The 15,428-nt window shown below is 35.1% G+C and overlaps 1 protein-coding gene across 2 annotated transcripts; it reads left to right on the top strand.

The window, feature by feature from the left end:
- Window positions 1-1,877: 1,877 nt before the first annotated feature.
- On the top strand, window positions 1,878-5,189 carry LOC128555517 (uncharacterized). Of its 2 annotated transcripts, none has more exons than XR_008370126.1 (2): window positions 1,878-1,986; window positions 3,682-5,189. XR_008370126.1 is itself a non-coding variant. In XM_053537958.1 (2 exons), the coding sequence occupies exons 1-2, from the start codon at window positions 2,252-2,254 to the stop codon at window positions 4,184-4,186; spliced, it is 510 nt and encodes a 169-aa protein (XP_053393933.1). In that variant the 5' UTR covers window positions 1,934-2,251; the 3' UTR covers window positions 4,187-5,189. The 2 variants fall into 2 exon arrangements, 1 of the variants encoding a protein (XP_053393933.1); XM_053537958.1 differs by having other exon boundaries at window positions 1,934-2,256.
- The last annotated feature ends 10,239 nt before the right edge of the window (window positions 5,190-15,428 follow it).

Genomic DNA, 15,428 nt, shown 5'->3' with positions numbered 1-15,428 from the left:
AATCCCATTAGTGGTTACTGAGATACCAGCTTACATACAACCTCTCCCCCCCCCCCCCCCAAAAATAAAAATTGTCAAGTTGAAAACTGAAAAGCTTCTTCAAATAATTCAGGGTGATGTTACTAGACAGCTCTTGTTATCAATTCTATCGGACCAATCCACCCTTTGAGAATTCTAGGAGTGAACTCGCCTGCTGTCACGTGACCTAGCCTCAGAACAAAGAAAGCTTTCACGTGGACTAGAACTCGAAAATAAACTAATCAATAATCGATCTTTTCATTATATTCAAAAGTGTTGATTCCGGAAATCTTTTTGGAATATAAAACAGGAACACATTATTTATCAAACTGACGGAATATTTTTAGTGTCAAAGCATTTGATTTATGAAAATTTCGTCTTTTCTTGTACAGTACTATAAGCACTTGATGCTCGAATAATGGCGGCCCCTCACTAACTTTGTATTCTACGTTCGTTTGTGAATATGGATAACAATCGGATTTATAAAAGTCTTAGGATGCCGTCTGGAAATGAAACATATAGTTCGTTGGAACAACATAACTCGGCTGTAACTTCTCGGAATAATCAGTCTCAGACTGCCGAAGTTAGGGGTTTGGTCGGGGATTCTATCCACAATCAGATTCACATTGTTGGGGATTCCTGTGAGGACCCCACGGAGCACCCTTCACGAGAAACCAGTAATGGACTCGGCCAAACTGACGTTCATGTGCTTGCGCATGCGCCAGTAACTATAACTGGAGACAATTCTGGGTTTTCCCGTAACTACAATGACGTTCATGCAACTACGCATGCGCCATCAAGTATAAACATTCCTTTGAATGCTGGGATCGCCCAAAGCGGCGGAAGTGCAGGGGAAAACAGTAATACGCACGCGCAAATGAGTGTAAATTCGCATTTGCAAATGCAAATGTTGCAAAATCAAAAAATCATGTTGGAGCAACAGTCAACGGTGGCAGGTTTGGTTAAGAAATTCGACGCTTTAGCCAAACAAATGGACAAACGCCGGCGCAGTGATCTTTTAAAACTGCCACGACAACCGAAACCTCCGACAATAACCGGAAGTGGGTATGAAGATGTTTCCGATTCGGATAGTTCGTACCCGTCCGATAATGACGCTTCGTTATTGGACTCGGACGATGATGGATCAGTGGAAGGCCACCAAGTGGGGAACAACGACTGTTCTTCTGAAAGTTTAAGACTTTTAGCGGAGATGAGTAGAGATTTCAAAAAGCCTGAGGAAACTGGGCCAAAAGTTGATCGTGTGTTAGCGGATACGGTGAACTTTGGTATAAGCCAGCCGGTAGACCGAAAGATAGCAACAAAACTTTGTGACAATCAAAAGAGACCAAGTAATTGTGAATTTCTACGGGTTCCAAAGGTGAACAAAGAACTGTGGGTGAGCTCAAGTCTCAGTAAAAACATTAAGGAGAGAGACAGGAAAATGCAAACAATACAACAATACATGACAGCAGGGTTGATACCTCTAGTAAACTTGATGGACAAGTTGTTAGAACGAAATGATTCGGATTCACTGGAGCTTGCTCGAGATTCTTTTCAGTTAATGGCCTACGCACATAGGGATATGACAAATCTCAGGAGACAGCAGATAAAACCAGGAATAAATGAGAAGTACCACCAGCTATGCAATGATTCTACAGAGGTGACCGAAAATTTATTGGGAGACGGTTTGGATAAACAGCTGAAAAGTTTGGATGACATGAGGAAACTTGGTAGAGACATGACTAAGCCTCAATTTAAGCAAAGTCGGAAGAGAGATCATCAAGGTCAGTTCAAGTCAAAAAATGACGTCATCCGCCGAAGAGACAATAGAGATCAACAAACACAACGATATTCACAAAATCCAAAGTCTTTTTTATCGAAAGGATACCGGCAGAAGCCGGTGCATCAAAACAAGTTCAAAAAACCCCGGAGGAACAATTACAACAACAACAAACAGGATTAAATCATGTAAGTCAAGTTTTTGATAAGTTAGAAAATAAACCGGAAAATTTTAAGGCAGGCAAAGTGTCTGCTTTCTATGAATCATGGACAAATATAACTTGTGACAAGAAATTACTAAATACCGTTAAATATGGATATACTATTGAATTCGAAGAAACTCCTTCTGATTTAACAGCTGCTCCCTGTATAAAATTTAACACTCATGAACATCAAATTATTGCATCGCTCTTGGACGAATTAAAATTGAAAAATATTATAGAGGAGACGAATCATGAGGTAGGAGAAGTGATATCAAATATATTTATTCGGCCAAAAGCGGATGGTTCTTATAGGTTAATTTTAAATTTAAAACGCCTAAATGATTACGTGGATAAAGTACACTTTAAGATGGAAACATTAAAATCAGCATTGGCATTAGTGAAGCAGGATTGTTTCTTTGTAAGATTGATTTAAAAGATGCGTATTACAGTGTAGGAATAAATCATGAAAGTAGGAAATATTTAAAATTTAGGTGGGATGGCAAGTTGTATCAATTTACCTGCCTCCCAAACGGACTTTCTTGTGCCCCAAGAGTTTTTACTAAACTTTTAAAGCCTTTATTTTCAACTTTAAGAAAAGTAGGGCACGCAAATGTAGCATATATTGACGACAGTTTACTATCAGGGGACACATTTGAAGATTGCAGTCAAAATGTTCATGAAACCTTGTCTTTAGTGGATTCATTAGGTCTCACAACTCACCCTAAAAAATCAATAATAGTACCTACACAAAATATAGAGTTTGTGGGTTTCTTGCTAAACTCGCAGAGGATGACTGTGACATTAAATGAAAGAAAATCCATGGATATTAAGCAACATTGTGAGAAATTGTTAAAAGAGAAAATAGTTACAATAAGAGAATTTTCTAAGTTGATTGGGAAAATGGTTGCAGCAGACCCAGGGTACTGTATGGACCTTTGCATTATAAAGCTTTAGAGATTGAAAGAGACAGGGCTTTAAAATTGAATATAGGTAATTTTGACGCTTATATAAAAATAAGTGAACAGGGTGAAGAATGCTTGAAATGGTGGTTAGATAATATTGGTCATGTTTTCAAACCTATTTCACATGGGAATGTTGATAGAAAAATTGAAACGGACAGTTCTATGACTGGTTACGGAGGACATGATACGACATTTAACCGTGTTATAAGTGGACATTGGTCATCCGATGACAAAAAACAACATATAAATTATTTAGAACTGAAGGCAGCATTTTTATGCCTGCAATTTTTCTGCGGAGGTGTACAAAATGAACATGTGCAGTTGTACTTGGACAACACAGTTGCCATAAAATACCTCTCAAAAATGGGGGGTAGGAAAATGCAACTAAATGAGCTCACAAGAGAAATTTGGGAATGGTGCGAAAAGCGTAACATTTGGCTTTCTGCGTATCATATACCAGGAAAATTAAACACAACAGCAGACACACTCAGTAGAATGAGCAAAAAGCTAAATGATGACATGGAATGGTCATTACATGAAAGTGTGTTTAATTGTATACAGGAAAAAATGGGCACATGTAGTGTTGACCTATTTGCCTCTGCAGCAAACCACAAACTAGATCAATATGTGTCATATGTCCCGGAGGGCCATGAAATAGCGGTTAATGCATTCTCTTTATCTTGGTCCAAAGGTCTTAATTATATATTTCCACCTTTCAGTTTGCTGGGGAAAGTACTTCAAAAAGTAACGGAAGACCAGGCAGAGGCAATCTTGGTAGCCCCTATTTTCACAACACAGCCATGGTTTCCGCGTCTTCTTCAAATGATCTGCAGTCAGAGCTACATACTTCCAAGGATGGAGAATTTGTTAACATCACCAAGGAAGAAAAAACCATCCTCTAGTGTCCATGAAAATGGGGGTTTTCAGGATATCCGGGAACATCTTATTCGTTCAGGACTACCAGAAGAGTCTGCAAAAATCATCATGGCGTCTTGGCGACGGTCAACGCAAGATCAGTATGGGTCACATATCAAAAAATGGTTGCGTTTTTGTGGTCAAGAACAAATTAATTCAATTAAACCATCTATGAATCAGGTAATTCTATTTTTGACAAAACTTCATACAGAGAAGTACAGTTACAGAACAATAAGTGCAGCAAAATCAGCAATATCAACTTATATAAGTCTTTTTCATGACATGGATATTGGAAGTGACAGAAAATAAAACGCTTCATGAAAGGGATATTTGAAATTAACCCTGCATTGCCAAAATATAACGCCACATGGGATGTTAAACAAGTCTTAAACTGCATAAAAGGAATGCCAACCAATGATTTATCATTACGGTTGCTGAGTGTAAAATTAGTAGTTTTGTTGGCACTCACAACAGGACAACGGTGTCAAACTTTAGCTGCATTGGATATTGAGGATTTGCATATAGAACAAACATGTGTAAAAATCAGAGTTACAAGTGTGCTTAAACAAACAAAACCAAATTCTCATTTAGCAGAGCAATTTATTGAAGAGTATTGTCATGATAGTGAATTATGTGTTGTTAGGGCATTAAGAATTTATTTGGAAAAAACTAATACTCTAAGAAATACATCAAAATTATTCATTACTCTGCAAAAGCCACATGGTGCAGTGACATCAAATACTATCGCAAGGTGGATAAAATTAGGCCTTAAACTAGCTGGAATAAACATTTCTACTTTTTCTGCACACAGTACAAGGGGTGCTTCTACTAGTGCAGTAGCATCAAAATCTATTCCAATTAATACAATTTTAAAAACAGCAGGTTGGAAAAGAGATTGTACATTCAGAACTTTTTATAACAAACAAATAAGTAATGATTCATCCTATAGCAAAGCAATTTTAAGTATAGTTGATGATTAATAAGACAATGCATACACATGTCATAGTTCATGTGCAAAATTATTGCTATAAACTCAAGAGTACTAAGGTTGATATTACATAGATTAGATTAAAAATTGTTTTTTCTGGAGAAATTGTGTATAGTTATATGATTTTAATTGCATTTTATGACTAAATTGAAACAATTTATGAATTTTATTATGCATGGAACATAATTAATTTGTCATTTGTGTTTTATTGCTTTATATTAGCTTTAGTATGACTGAAATATTATTTCAAGATAAATCAAAGCTTTTTTGAAATGTATCAATTGTCACAATGACATTATGACAATACAGGATTTCATCAACTCATTTGTTTCTTTCTGATACAAATCCTTTAGTTAAAATACTATTTTTGGACATGGACTCTAAAAACTCCTAGAATTCTCAAAGGGTGGATTGGTCCGATAGAATTGATAAATTAAACGAGACTTACCTGTAAGGTGAAGTTTGATTTCAATTCTGTCGGACCAATCCACTGAGAATTACAGGCCCTCCCTCTTTTTCGAAACCCACCCAAATTTCATTATTTCCATGTTCACAAAAATATAGTATAATACTCTGAAGTCTGAGGCTAGGTCACGTGACAGCAGGCGAGTTCACTCCTATAATTCTCAGTGGATTGGTCCGACAGAATTGAAATCAAACTTCACCTTACAGGTAAGTCTCGTTTAATTTATCAATTATAGGTACCAGATTTCAGAAAATAATACGTAAGGCGACCGGATTAGTGGGAAACACGAACATCATGTCCCCCATGGTCGACCCACACATATCCCAAAGGAAGTAGAGGACAAAATTGTCTCAGCAGTTAAAATGGCAGCGTGCCGCCGGGGTATTAGCCTCTACAGAAGGCAGATATTAGAGTGAACTAATATTCTATGTGAATGTTTGAAGATTAATTCTGCTTGCACAACATTCAAAGGTAACTAGTATATAATTAACTATTGTCAAAATAAATGATAATTTCAAATTCTGGTACAGAAAAGGTTGGAGTTGACTTACAAAGTATGTGTACTGCAAGCCACACCTATGTTGTAACTACTTGTAAACATGTCAAAGATAAATAGTTGCAATCAGTTATTGTTTCTTACCATTGGTGGCATGGTTTGTTGGTAAGATATCCCAATCTGGTTTTAAGAAAACCATAAAGGTTGACCTCAACCCGGGCCAGAGTGATGAACCACAAAGTCATGAATAACTACTTCAAGGATTTAGGTGAGTTACATACAGTTAGATCCACTGCTTGATGATCCTGATAGGTGGTCTGACACCTAGATGACTCAGACTCACGGGCGAGTAGTTCTTACGGTCTTCACCAACGAGTGGAAATAAATTTGGATTATTTCGCGGAAATAATTGACTCAGAAAAAAATTCAATATCACTGACCACGCTATCACACCTTTGAAATTCCAGCGTGAACCCCACTGACCACCACAAAATTTAGTCTTCATTTCTTTCATAACATAGTTATTCTTTCTTTCATGTCATATCTCAATATAGGACTAAAAGAATCCAATTTTTTTTTTTAAATTTTCCACATCAAAAACTTAGAAAATTTGTCTGCCATGCCTGCCATCAATGTCTGGACTGCTTCCAAGGATGACCTTATGACTTTAAAGGGTATAGGCCCCAAGACTGCTGATAAATTACTGTCAATGAGAAAAACTGCAACTTAAAATCAAACTGAGGCGAGTGTTAGTGACCTTATGTTAGTTGCAATGAAATCTGAAACTCGGGACCATTGGATTGTTAGTATACAGAAACCAGATAACTTCAAACTTTACTCATCAAATAGTGATACAATGAAATGTGCCAGCATCTTAAGAACCTGTCTGCTGATAATGAGTTGTTCCACCACAAATTTTCACATGTGAATGGTAAAATGTCTTGATCCTTGCTTGTTCACACATGAAACCCAACTTAAGAACAACAGGAAAGAATAGACCATATGCTGGCTGTTATTTACAGTTTAGGTCCTAATAATGACACTTATGATGTTGTATCATTACAAAAACAAAGGCCCAGCTATCACAAAACAAGACGGAGGAGGGAAAGAAAGAAAATACAAAGACCTTGATGGACATGGCAGTGGAAAAAAAAGAAAAAAAAAGGTTAAACCAGTATCTTCTGGAAGTAGTACTTCAAGCAGTAGTACTTCTTCTTCTGACTCCTCTGACAATATCTCATCTGACGCTAAACAACATAGACGTACCAAAGGACACAAAGATAGGAAACACCGGAGTAAATCTCCTCAAAAGCCCTAGATGCCTGCATTTTCTGGGAAAGATGATGAAGTTTCTTGGAGAAGTTTCATTGATGAATTTGAAAGAACTGCTAAATGCAGGAGAGGGTCTAAAACCAAGAAATTAGTTTGCCTCTTTGATTTCATATTTGAATTCATATTATTCTATGATTTTTTTCCTCTTAGAATGTTTAGAAACAACTTTCTGAACACCCTCCAAATCCTCTTCTTTATTGTCACAATCAGCAGAATTGGTTACAGGTCCACTTCTTAAATCAATGTCATCTAGTTCCCCAATATCACTTTTCTTGCTTTCATGTTTCTGTTTTGTTTCAGGTATAGTATCACCATTCGATTGATTAACACTTAATCCTGGTGGTTTTACATCTTTATGATCTGAACAGATGTAACCTTATTTTATAGTTTAGTTTCCATGTATTCCATATTGCACTTATTAGAATCACTTATATCTTTCACACCATTTTCAATACTGTTTTGACATTCAGCAGTTTCATAAAGTGGTTACATTCTGTCGACAATTTTAACACAGTATCATCTATTCCAAAAGCATTTTCACTTGGTGAACTTAAATTTGATAGATCTGATACCGAGGCATTTTAAACTGTACTATCAAAATTATTACTGGACAGAAATTCATAATTTGCTGCTAAATGACCTGATTCTTTATATGCTTTGTCTCTAGATTCAAAATATGTTTCTGGAAAGATAATAAAGTGCAGGTGAATCTGCTTTACAACATTCCATTTCTGTAACTTTTTGCATAATTGGATTCTTTACTCCATGTAGAGCCAGTGGTCATATGTTTGCCTTTCTTTTTTTTTTTTGGCAGTGGGGAGGGGTCTTCTACAGTTTGCTGTATCCCAAGACTCGGAAAATCATTCTAATTCCATTGATGTTTGTACATATCCTTGTTTCTGTCTTTTGATGACTCTACAGCCGGATTCCCTTTGGTTGCCCTTTAGAAATACATACTGATGAGGGTAAAAATTTCCAGTCCGATCTGTTTCAAGCCTTTTGTGACGCGTTTGAAATCACTAAAACACGCATAACCTTCTATAGACCTTCAAGTAATGTGAAAATCTTATATAGGACTAATTTTCTACATCTGTTTTTGTTTCACACTTCTGTTGTTAGATCCACTTTTGAAGATGGTACTTCCTCAGACTCAGACAGATTACCCGAAATTATGTTTTCATCCAGTAAGGATTTATACGTAATGGACTGCATATTTAGCGTGCTGCAGGATATCCCCCTTAACCCCTAGCCTGGGATAAGTGGTATTCAATGTGTTAAGATAAATGGTCTCGGACGAGAGAGTATAACAACACTGAGATGAAGCATGTGTCGATTTTTTTTACAGCACTACACAAGCACATGGCATCGGAGTATTATTCATATAATTAAGTCATTATTAAAACTTTCCATTTTAAATCCACCAATAAAGCATGTAAATAGCAATGCTGTCTAAAAGGATAATGCTTATATTGTGATTTTATTCTTTCTATTAGATGTAGTTGCTTCTGTCATTCATGTAACTCTGAAATGAATTTACCTTTCCTTTAATTTAGGCTTAACAAAGATGTGCTCCTTTGAGTTTATATTCTGAAAATGTTATAGGTTGGACAAAAAGAGACAGGGTAATTTTAAATTGAATAATGTTTGTTGTGAAACGAGAATGTTTGTCACATGCAAGATCTGACCCCACTTGTGATGGTCAATGTCATGCTTACATTGTTGTCTTTTTCTTTCAAAATATCTTTCCATCCCGTTTGCAAAGCATGATTGTCCTGGATGGCAGGGGAAAAATCACAAATCTTAAGAAGTCTTGATCTACAAATCTCACCTGAGAAACATACCATAACAGTGTAAACATGTTTGACCTAGTGATTTCATAAAAACAAATATTCTGGCCAATTTTCATTAAAATTGGATCAAAAATGTAGTCTCTTCAGTTTAAACAATCATTTTCATAGATATGACCGAATGACATAGTTTTTGACCCCAGATGACCCATATTCAAACATGACCTGAATCTTATCAAGGCAATCATTCTGACCAAATTTCATGAAGATCAATTGAAAAATACAGTCTCTATCACATACACAAGGCTTTTCTTTGATTTATCCTAGTAACCAAGATGACCCAAGATGGCCAAAATTCAAAACTGACTAAGATTTAATCAAGGCAATTATTCCGACCAAATTCCATTCAGATCAATTGAAAAATACAGCCACTATCGCATACACAAGATTTTTCTTTGATTTGACCTATTGACCTAGTTTTTGACCCCAGATGACCCATATTCAAACATGGCCTAGATTTTGTCTAGGCAATCATTCTGACCAAAATTCATGAAGTTCAATTGAAAAATACAGCCTCTATTGCATACACAAGGTTTTTCTTTGATTTAACAATGTGATCTACTTTTTGACCCCAGAGGACCCATATTCAAACTCGATCTAGATTTCATCAAGGTAATCATTCTGACAAAATTTTATGAAGATCAATTGAAAAATACATCCTCTATCACATACACAAGCTAAATGTTGACAGAGAGACGACAGATAGACAACAGACATTGTACATCGAGCGATCACAAAAACTCAATTGAGCACTGCTCTGGTGAGCTAAAAACACATGCTCATTCTGACATAAGACCTCGCTTGAATCGAATGAGCTAAAAAAACTAGAACTGTCACAGGAGTGACTCATACCCCCACCATACGGTCTTGTCACAGAAGAATGGTAACCATTAGAAATCTTAAAAATACTTTGGAGTACTTCATCCTGGGCTTCCACATAATATATTATAAGTAATACTATAGTATAATACATACTAGTAAATATATTAAATCTCTAATATTAGAGATACACTAAAAGTGAATACAAAAAAATGTCTTACAGACCCATGTTACCACAGAAAAATGTATTTACTTTTTACATAGGACTTATAATAAAAATGTTAGAAAAATACCTAAAATATTGAAAATCTAAAAATAGGATTTCTAAAAATAGACTAATTCCTGGAATTTAAGGGTAAGAAACTCAGTATAAAAGTTAAAAAAAAAAGTTACTTCCCTTTTGCTCTAAGCCAATCAGAATGAGATATAGTGAAAATACATCAAAATTAACCTTAAATTCTAGGTAAAAGGGGACATAATTCAAGAAAAATTAGTGTCAGAGTTATGCACCTTGTGTCACATGATGTGGGTGATGAGGTGGAACATCTATATTAAGTCTGAATCAAATCCATTCAGTAGTAACTGAGATATAGTGAAAATACATCAAAATTAACCTTAAATTCTAAGTAAAAAGGGGCATAATTCATGAAAAATTGGTGTCAGAGTTATGCACCTTGTGTCACATGATGTGGGTGATGAGGTGGAACATCTATTTTAAGTTTGAATCAAATCCATTTTGTAATAATTGAGATATAGTGAAAATACATCAAAATCAACCTTAAATTTAAAGTAAAAGGGGACATAATTCATAAAAAATTTATGTCAGAGTTAAGCACCTTATGTCACATCATCTGGGTGATAAGGTGGAACAACTATTTTAAGTTTGAATCAAATCTATTTAGTAATAACTGAGATATAGTGAAAATACAACAAAATTAACCTTAAATTCTAAGTAAAAGGGGACATAATTCATGAAAACTTGGTGTCAGAGTTATGCACCTTGTGTCACATGATGTGGGCACATGATGTGGGTGATGAGGTGGAACATCTATTTTAAGTTTGAATCAAATCCATTCAGTAGTAACTGAGATATAGTGAAAATACATCAAAATCAACCTTAAATTCTAAGTAAAAAGGGGCATAATTCATAAAAAAATGGTGTCAGAGTTATGCACCTTGTGTCACATGATGTGGGTGATGAGGTGGAACATCTATTTTAAGTTTGAATCAAATCCATTTAGTAATAACTGAGATATAGTGAAAATACAACAAAATTAACCTTAAATTCTAAGTAAAAGGGGACATAATTCAAGAAAACTTGGTGTCAAGAGTTATGCACCTTGTGTCACATGATGCGGGTGATAAGGTGGAACATGTATTTGAAGTTTGAATCAAATCCATTTGGTAATAACTGAGATAATAGATTTCGGGACGCGACGGGACGGAACGCGACAAAACTGACTCCTATATACCCCCCTCAAACATGTTTGGTGGGGGTATAATGAGCGAATGTAGATATTTGGTTATATGCATTGGAAACTTTTTCTTTAAGTCTTATCGAACAATTGAAAAGGTGGACATACGATTTCAAAAAAGGTACAAAAAAATGATCAATATAAAGTCTAATCGAACAATTAAAGAGGTGGATTTACGATTTCAAAAAATGTACGAAATAATGATCAATATAATCGAATACTGTTTAGAAAGTGATGTGGACTATCTATTTTCTCAGGATCAGCTTGAGAATGCGAGACAAGATATGCATGTTTGTACGCGCCTACTTTTAGGAAAACTCAAATATACCGCTTTTGAAAACTGGTATCAACTGGTGTTGCTGCTTCTGTTTGTGTCAGATGTTTCTATATTTGAACGAAATCGGCAAAAAAGACAGCGACATTACATTTGCTGATGCCTTCATGGCACTTCTTGATGAAATGAAGTTTAATACCTGGATAAGATCTCAAGATGGAAAATGGAATAACTTTATAAAAGAATGTGAAAAATTGAGAAGAAAAAGTGTAAAGATGAAGTTGTTAATTTGCAATATATCTATCTGTATGTACTTTGCATATGATGTTGACTGACTTTACTTGGCTACTTAGCTTCACCCTGAGGTTTTGCAAAAGGGGGCATTTTATTTAGGGATCAAATTAATCTTTTCTTATAATTTATAATTATACATGTAGGTATATATATTATATATATCATAATGACTGAACTAAAACAATGTTTCTGTTAACAGAAGGGCACAGTTTCACGGCATGTCTTCTACACAGACTAGACCTGTCAAACGTTTAAATAGGTGTGCTTTTAGATTTTGCGCAAACTGTGTAGAGTTTGCAGGTGATATCCAGCAGACGTTTAACTGTTTCAAAGTAGCAAAGCAATGCAGAAACTACTTGCCCTTATTGTGGTTCTTGGACAACAAAACTGAAATGAGTCAAATACTGTTAGAAGGTTCAAGTCTTTGACAACATGTTGCAAACTGTTTTGAAAGAGACAAAAAGAATAAGTGATGATGAATATTGAGACAGAGTTTTATGCTGATGACTGATTTGTAGCTGTGAATCAAAAGTGAATCACTATCTCATTAACCCAAATACATTCCCAACTTTTGTGTTTGATAAAAGCTATCTACACACCAAGTTTAGTGACAACAGGTGTAACCAAACTAAATATTTTGAGTAGAGGCCATTTTGCTATTTTTAGTTAAAGTGACCTCAAATATCAACCAAAGCTAAGTCTCCAGATAAGCCTGCTGTACACCAAGTCTGGTCAGAGAATTCAAAAGGTCAATGAGACACCATATTACATTTAGAGCAGTACATATTTCCTCTTCTTAAAGTGGATGCCAGGGAATGTTCCTGTCCATTCTTTACAAATCAAAGCTTATACAGATTGTTTTCCATTCTGCTAATACTACATTGTCATACAATACTGGCCTGGAACGATTTAAAGCATTCCCCAAAAGGGAATACCAAGTATGACCACCACATATATGGACTATGTTGCTCAATTTATTGCTTACTTGTCCCTGCAGGGGTTAGCTTATGGAACTGCCAAAACAAGTCTCAATTCGATTAGTTATCAGTGTAAAATGAAATTTATATTGAAGCTTAAAGCTTTGCTGAAAGGCTCTGCACACATTGTAGCGTATTTACCAGTCCAGATGATGTCTTTTGCTAAATACTGAAGTCTGATTTCTTTTTACAGACAATGAAGAGGCACTTAACCGATATGCCACGGAAGCACATAAGGTGCTTTCAGACTTGAAGATGAAACGATCAACTCCTGCAGACTTAGTTAGTATGACTTAGTTCAGGCAAGTTCATCAATGTCCGGTGATTGGAAAAAAGAACAGAAGAAAACAAAAAGGTTAGAAGAGAGTGCCATCCTAGAATGAGAGTTCTTGTCAAAAAAGAAAAAGAAGGTAGAACCACTGGACTCTGAAGAAAATATAAAATCCCTGATACAACTTTTAAGTTGTAAAACCTTGTTTCGCAGATCGACCTAAATGTAATAAGTACAATCTATAAACTAGGTATTTTATTGGTATTTTTCAATAGGCTAATTTTTATTTACATTTGTATATAAAATATATTTTATTTTGCAGAATCATATCATATCTATCATAACACTAAGAATGACAAAATAATTATTTAGACAACTAATAAAGACATATTTAAAATTTTATTTCACCTATTTAAGGAAAAAATCCAGTGTATTTATCAATTCTATTCAATGAGTTTAATAAATTCAATGTGGAAAGTCACAAATGTAATATTCTTTTTATCACATGTTAGCCTTTCTTGTTGAAACATCAAAAAATTGATTTTCTTTTACTATATAAGCAAGACAATTTGCCCGACGTCGCCTATAGTATAAATGACGTCGACGTCAAAGCTTTATTACACTAGTGTATTATCATTTTTATTTAATGGCTTTATTACACTCCGGCGACGTCAAACATGTGATAAATTTGTATATAAAATATATTTTATTTTGCAGAATAGTATCATATTTATCATAACACTAAGAATGACAAAATAATTATTTAGACAACTAATAAAGACAAATTAAAATTTTTATTTCATCTATTTAAGGAAAAATCCAGTGTATTCTTAGTCAGAAATTTTGATTATAAAACATGTTTCATGTTCTGAATCAATTAAGGATGGAATTGATCTTGTGGGGGGGGGGGGGGGGGGGGGGTTCTCATGTGTATGAAGCCATTTGAATTTGGCAATTACATGACTAGCACTAGGGCAAGATAGTTAAGAGGGTTAGGGGATAGTGCAGAAGAGGTATGAAAATATCTTTCCATAGGATATGGTTGATATGGTTTGTTTTCTGTAAAAGCATGATATTAAAAGCCCGAATAATAGTGTTACTAATTCATGTTTTCTATATAATTTTCAGAACCATGAGTGAAAATAGCGTGCCAGTGGGAAAGATATTAAAGGTGTGGTCTGTCGACCGCAAAGTAAGAAAAGGGGTGGTGTCAGATAGCTATGAGGACCTTACCATACAGTGTAAGAATTTCATGTTTAAGAAACGGCCTTCTGAAAAGACTGTTATGGGGTAAGACATTACCTGATGTTATTACTACAGAAAAATTCATGAAAATGAAGCATTTCATGAGTTCTGTAAACAAAGTAAACAGTACATACAAGCTGAGAAATCAGGACTCTGGATTAATCCAAAATTTCTTAAATTAGGCTGTAGTCCCAATGGACTATATACAGTAACAATGGAAACCTTGTGGGTGTTGTAGAAATCAAACATATTCTAGTGTTAGAGAAGTGGTACAAACTGTTACTTTACAATCCGAGCAAGACATTAACGTAATAGACGTCGTCGAAGACACAGAGATATGACCTGAGGAATCTGAAGCTGCTCATATGAACGCATTAAGATGTATATTGGGAACATTTGTTGCGGAAACATTTTCGAACACAACAAACATGATCAATTGAAGGGTACAAGAACCATTAGAAGAATTAAAAAAATGCAGAATTTGCCTAGAGAAGGAGAATGTCACTTTAGTGCCATGTGGACATATCATGTGTGTGGATTGCACCGTTAGATTATTTGATAATAACAGACTCTGTCCGTTTTACAGATCTGCTATTTATTATATCTCAAGACTGTGTTTTACAGAGTAGATATTGAACTGGAAAAAAACAACAATGATATGACTTTGAAAGAGTGATTTCGTTTTATTTTCTATCATTTTTTATTCAAATGCATTATACTTTCATGAGCAACAGATAACAATCTGCAGCAACTTTGCTTTATTCATTTTATCCCTTGAGAAAATACAACACTTTGTTTAGTAGTCAATGTGATGATGCTTGTCGTTGTAATATTCGGACAAGTTGATGAGACTTCTTGTGTAGAACTTAGGCTAACATTGTCTCAGATCATAACATTTGTTTTGTTTAATTTTATCGATAAACTTCTCAACAAGAACTCTGTGATCAAACTCAAAATCCTCGAAATCTTCTACTCGAAGTTCACAGTTTTCATTCCTTTTATAGTCTTCTTCTGCAAGAATACAAGAAGCCCTGTCGATAATTTCCGATTCATCATCCGAGGTATTG

The sequence above is a fragment of the Mercenaria mercenaria genome, chromosome 1 (genome assembly GCF_021730395.1).
Source record: "Mercenaria mercenaria strain notata chromosome 1, MADL_Memer_1, whole genome shotgun sequence".
Taxonomy (NCBI): domain Eukaryota; kingdom Metazoa; phylum Mollusca; class Bivalvia; order Venerida; family Veneridae; genus Mercenaria; species Mercenaria mercenaria.
This window is presented reverse-complemented; position numbering and strand designations above follow the sequence as displayed.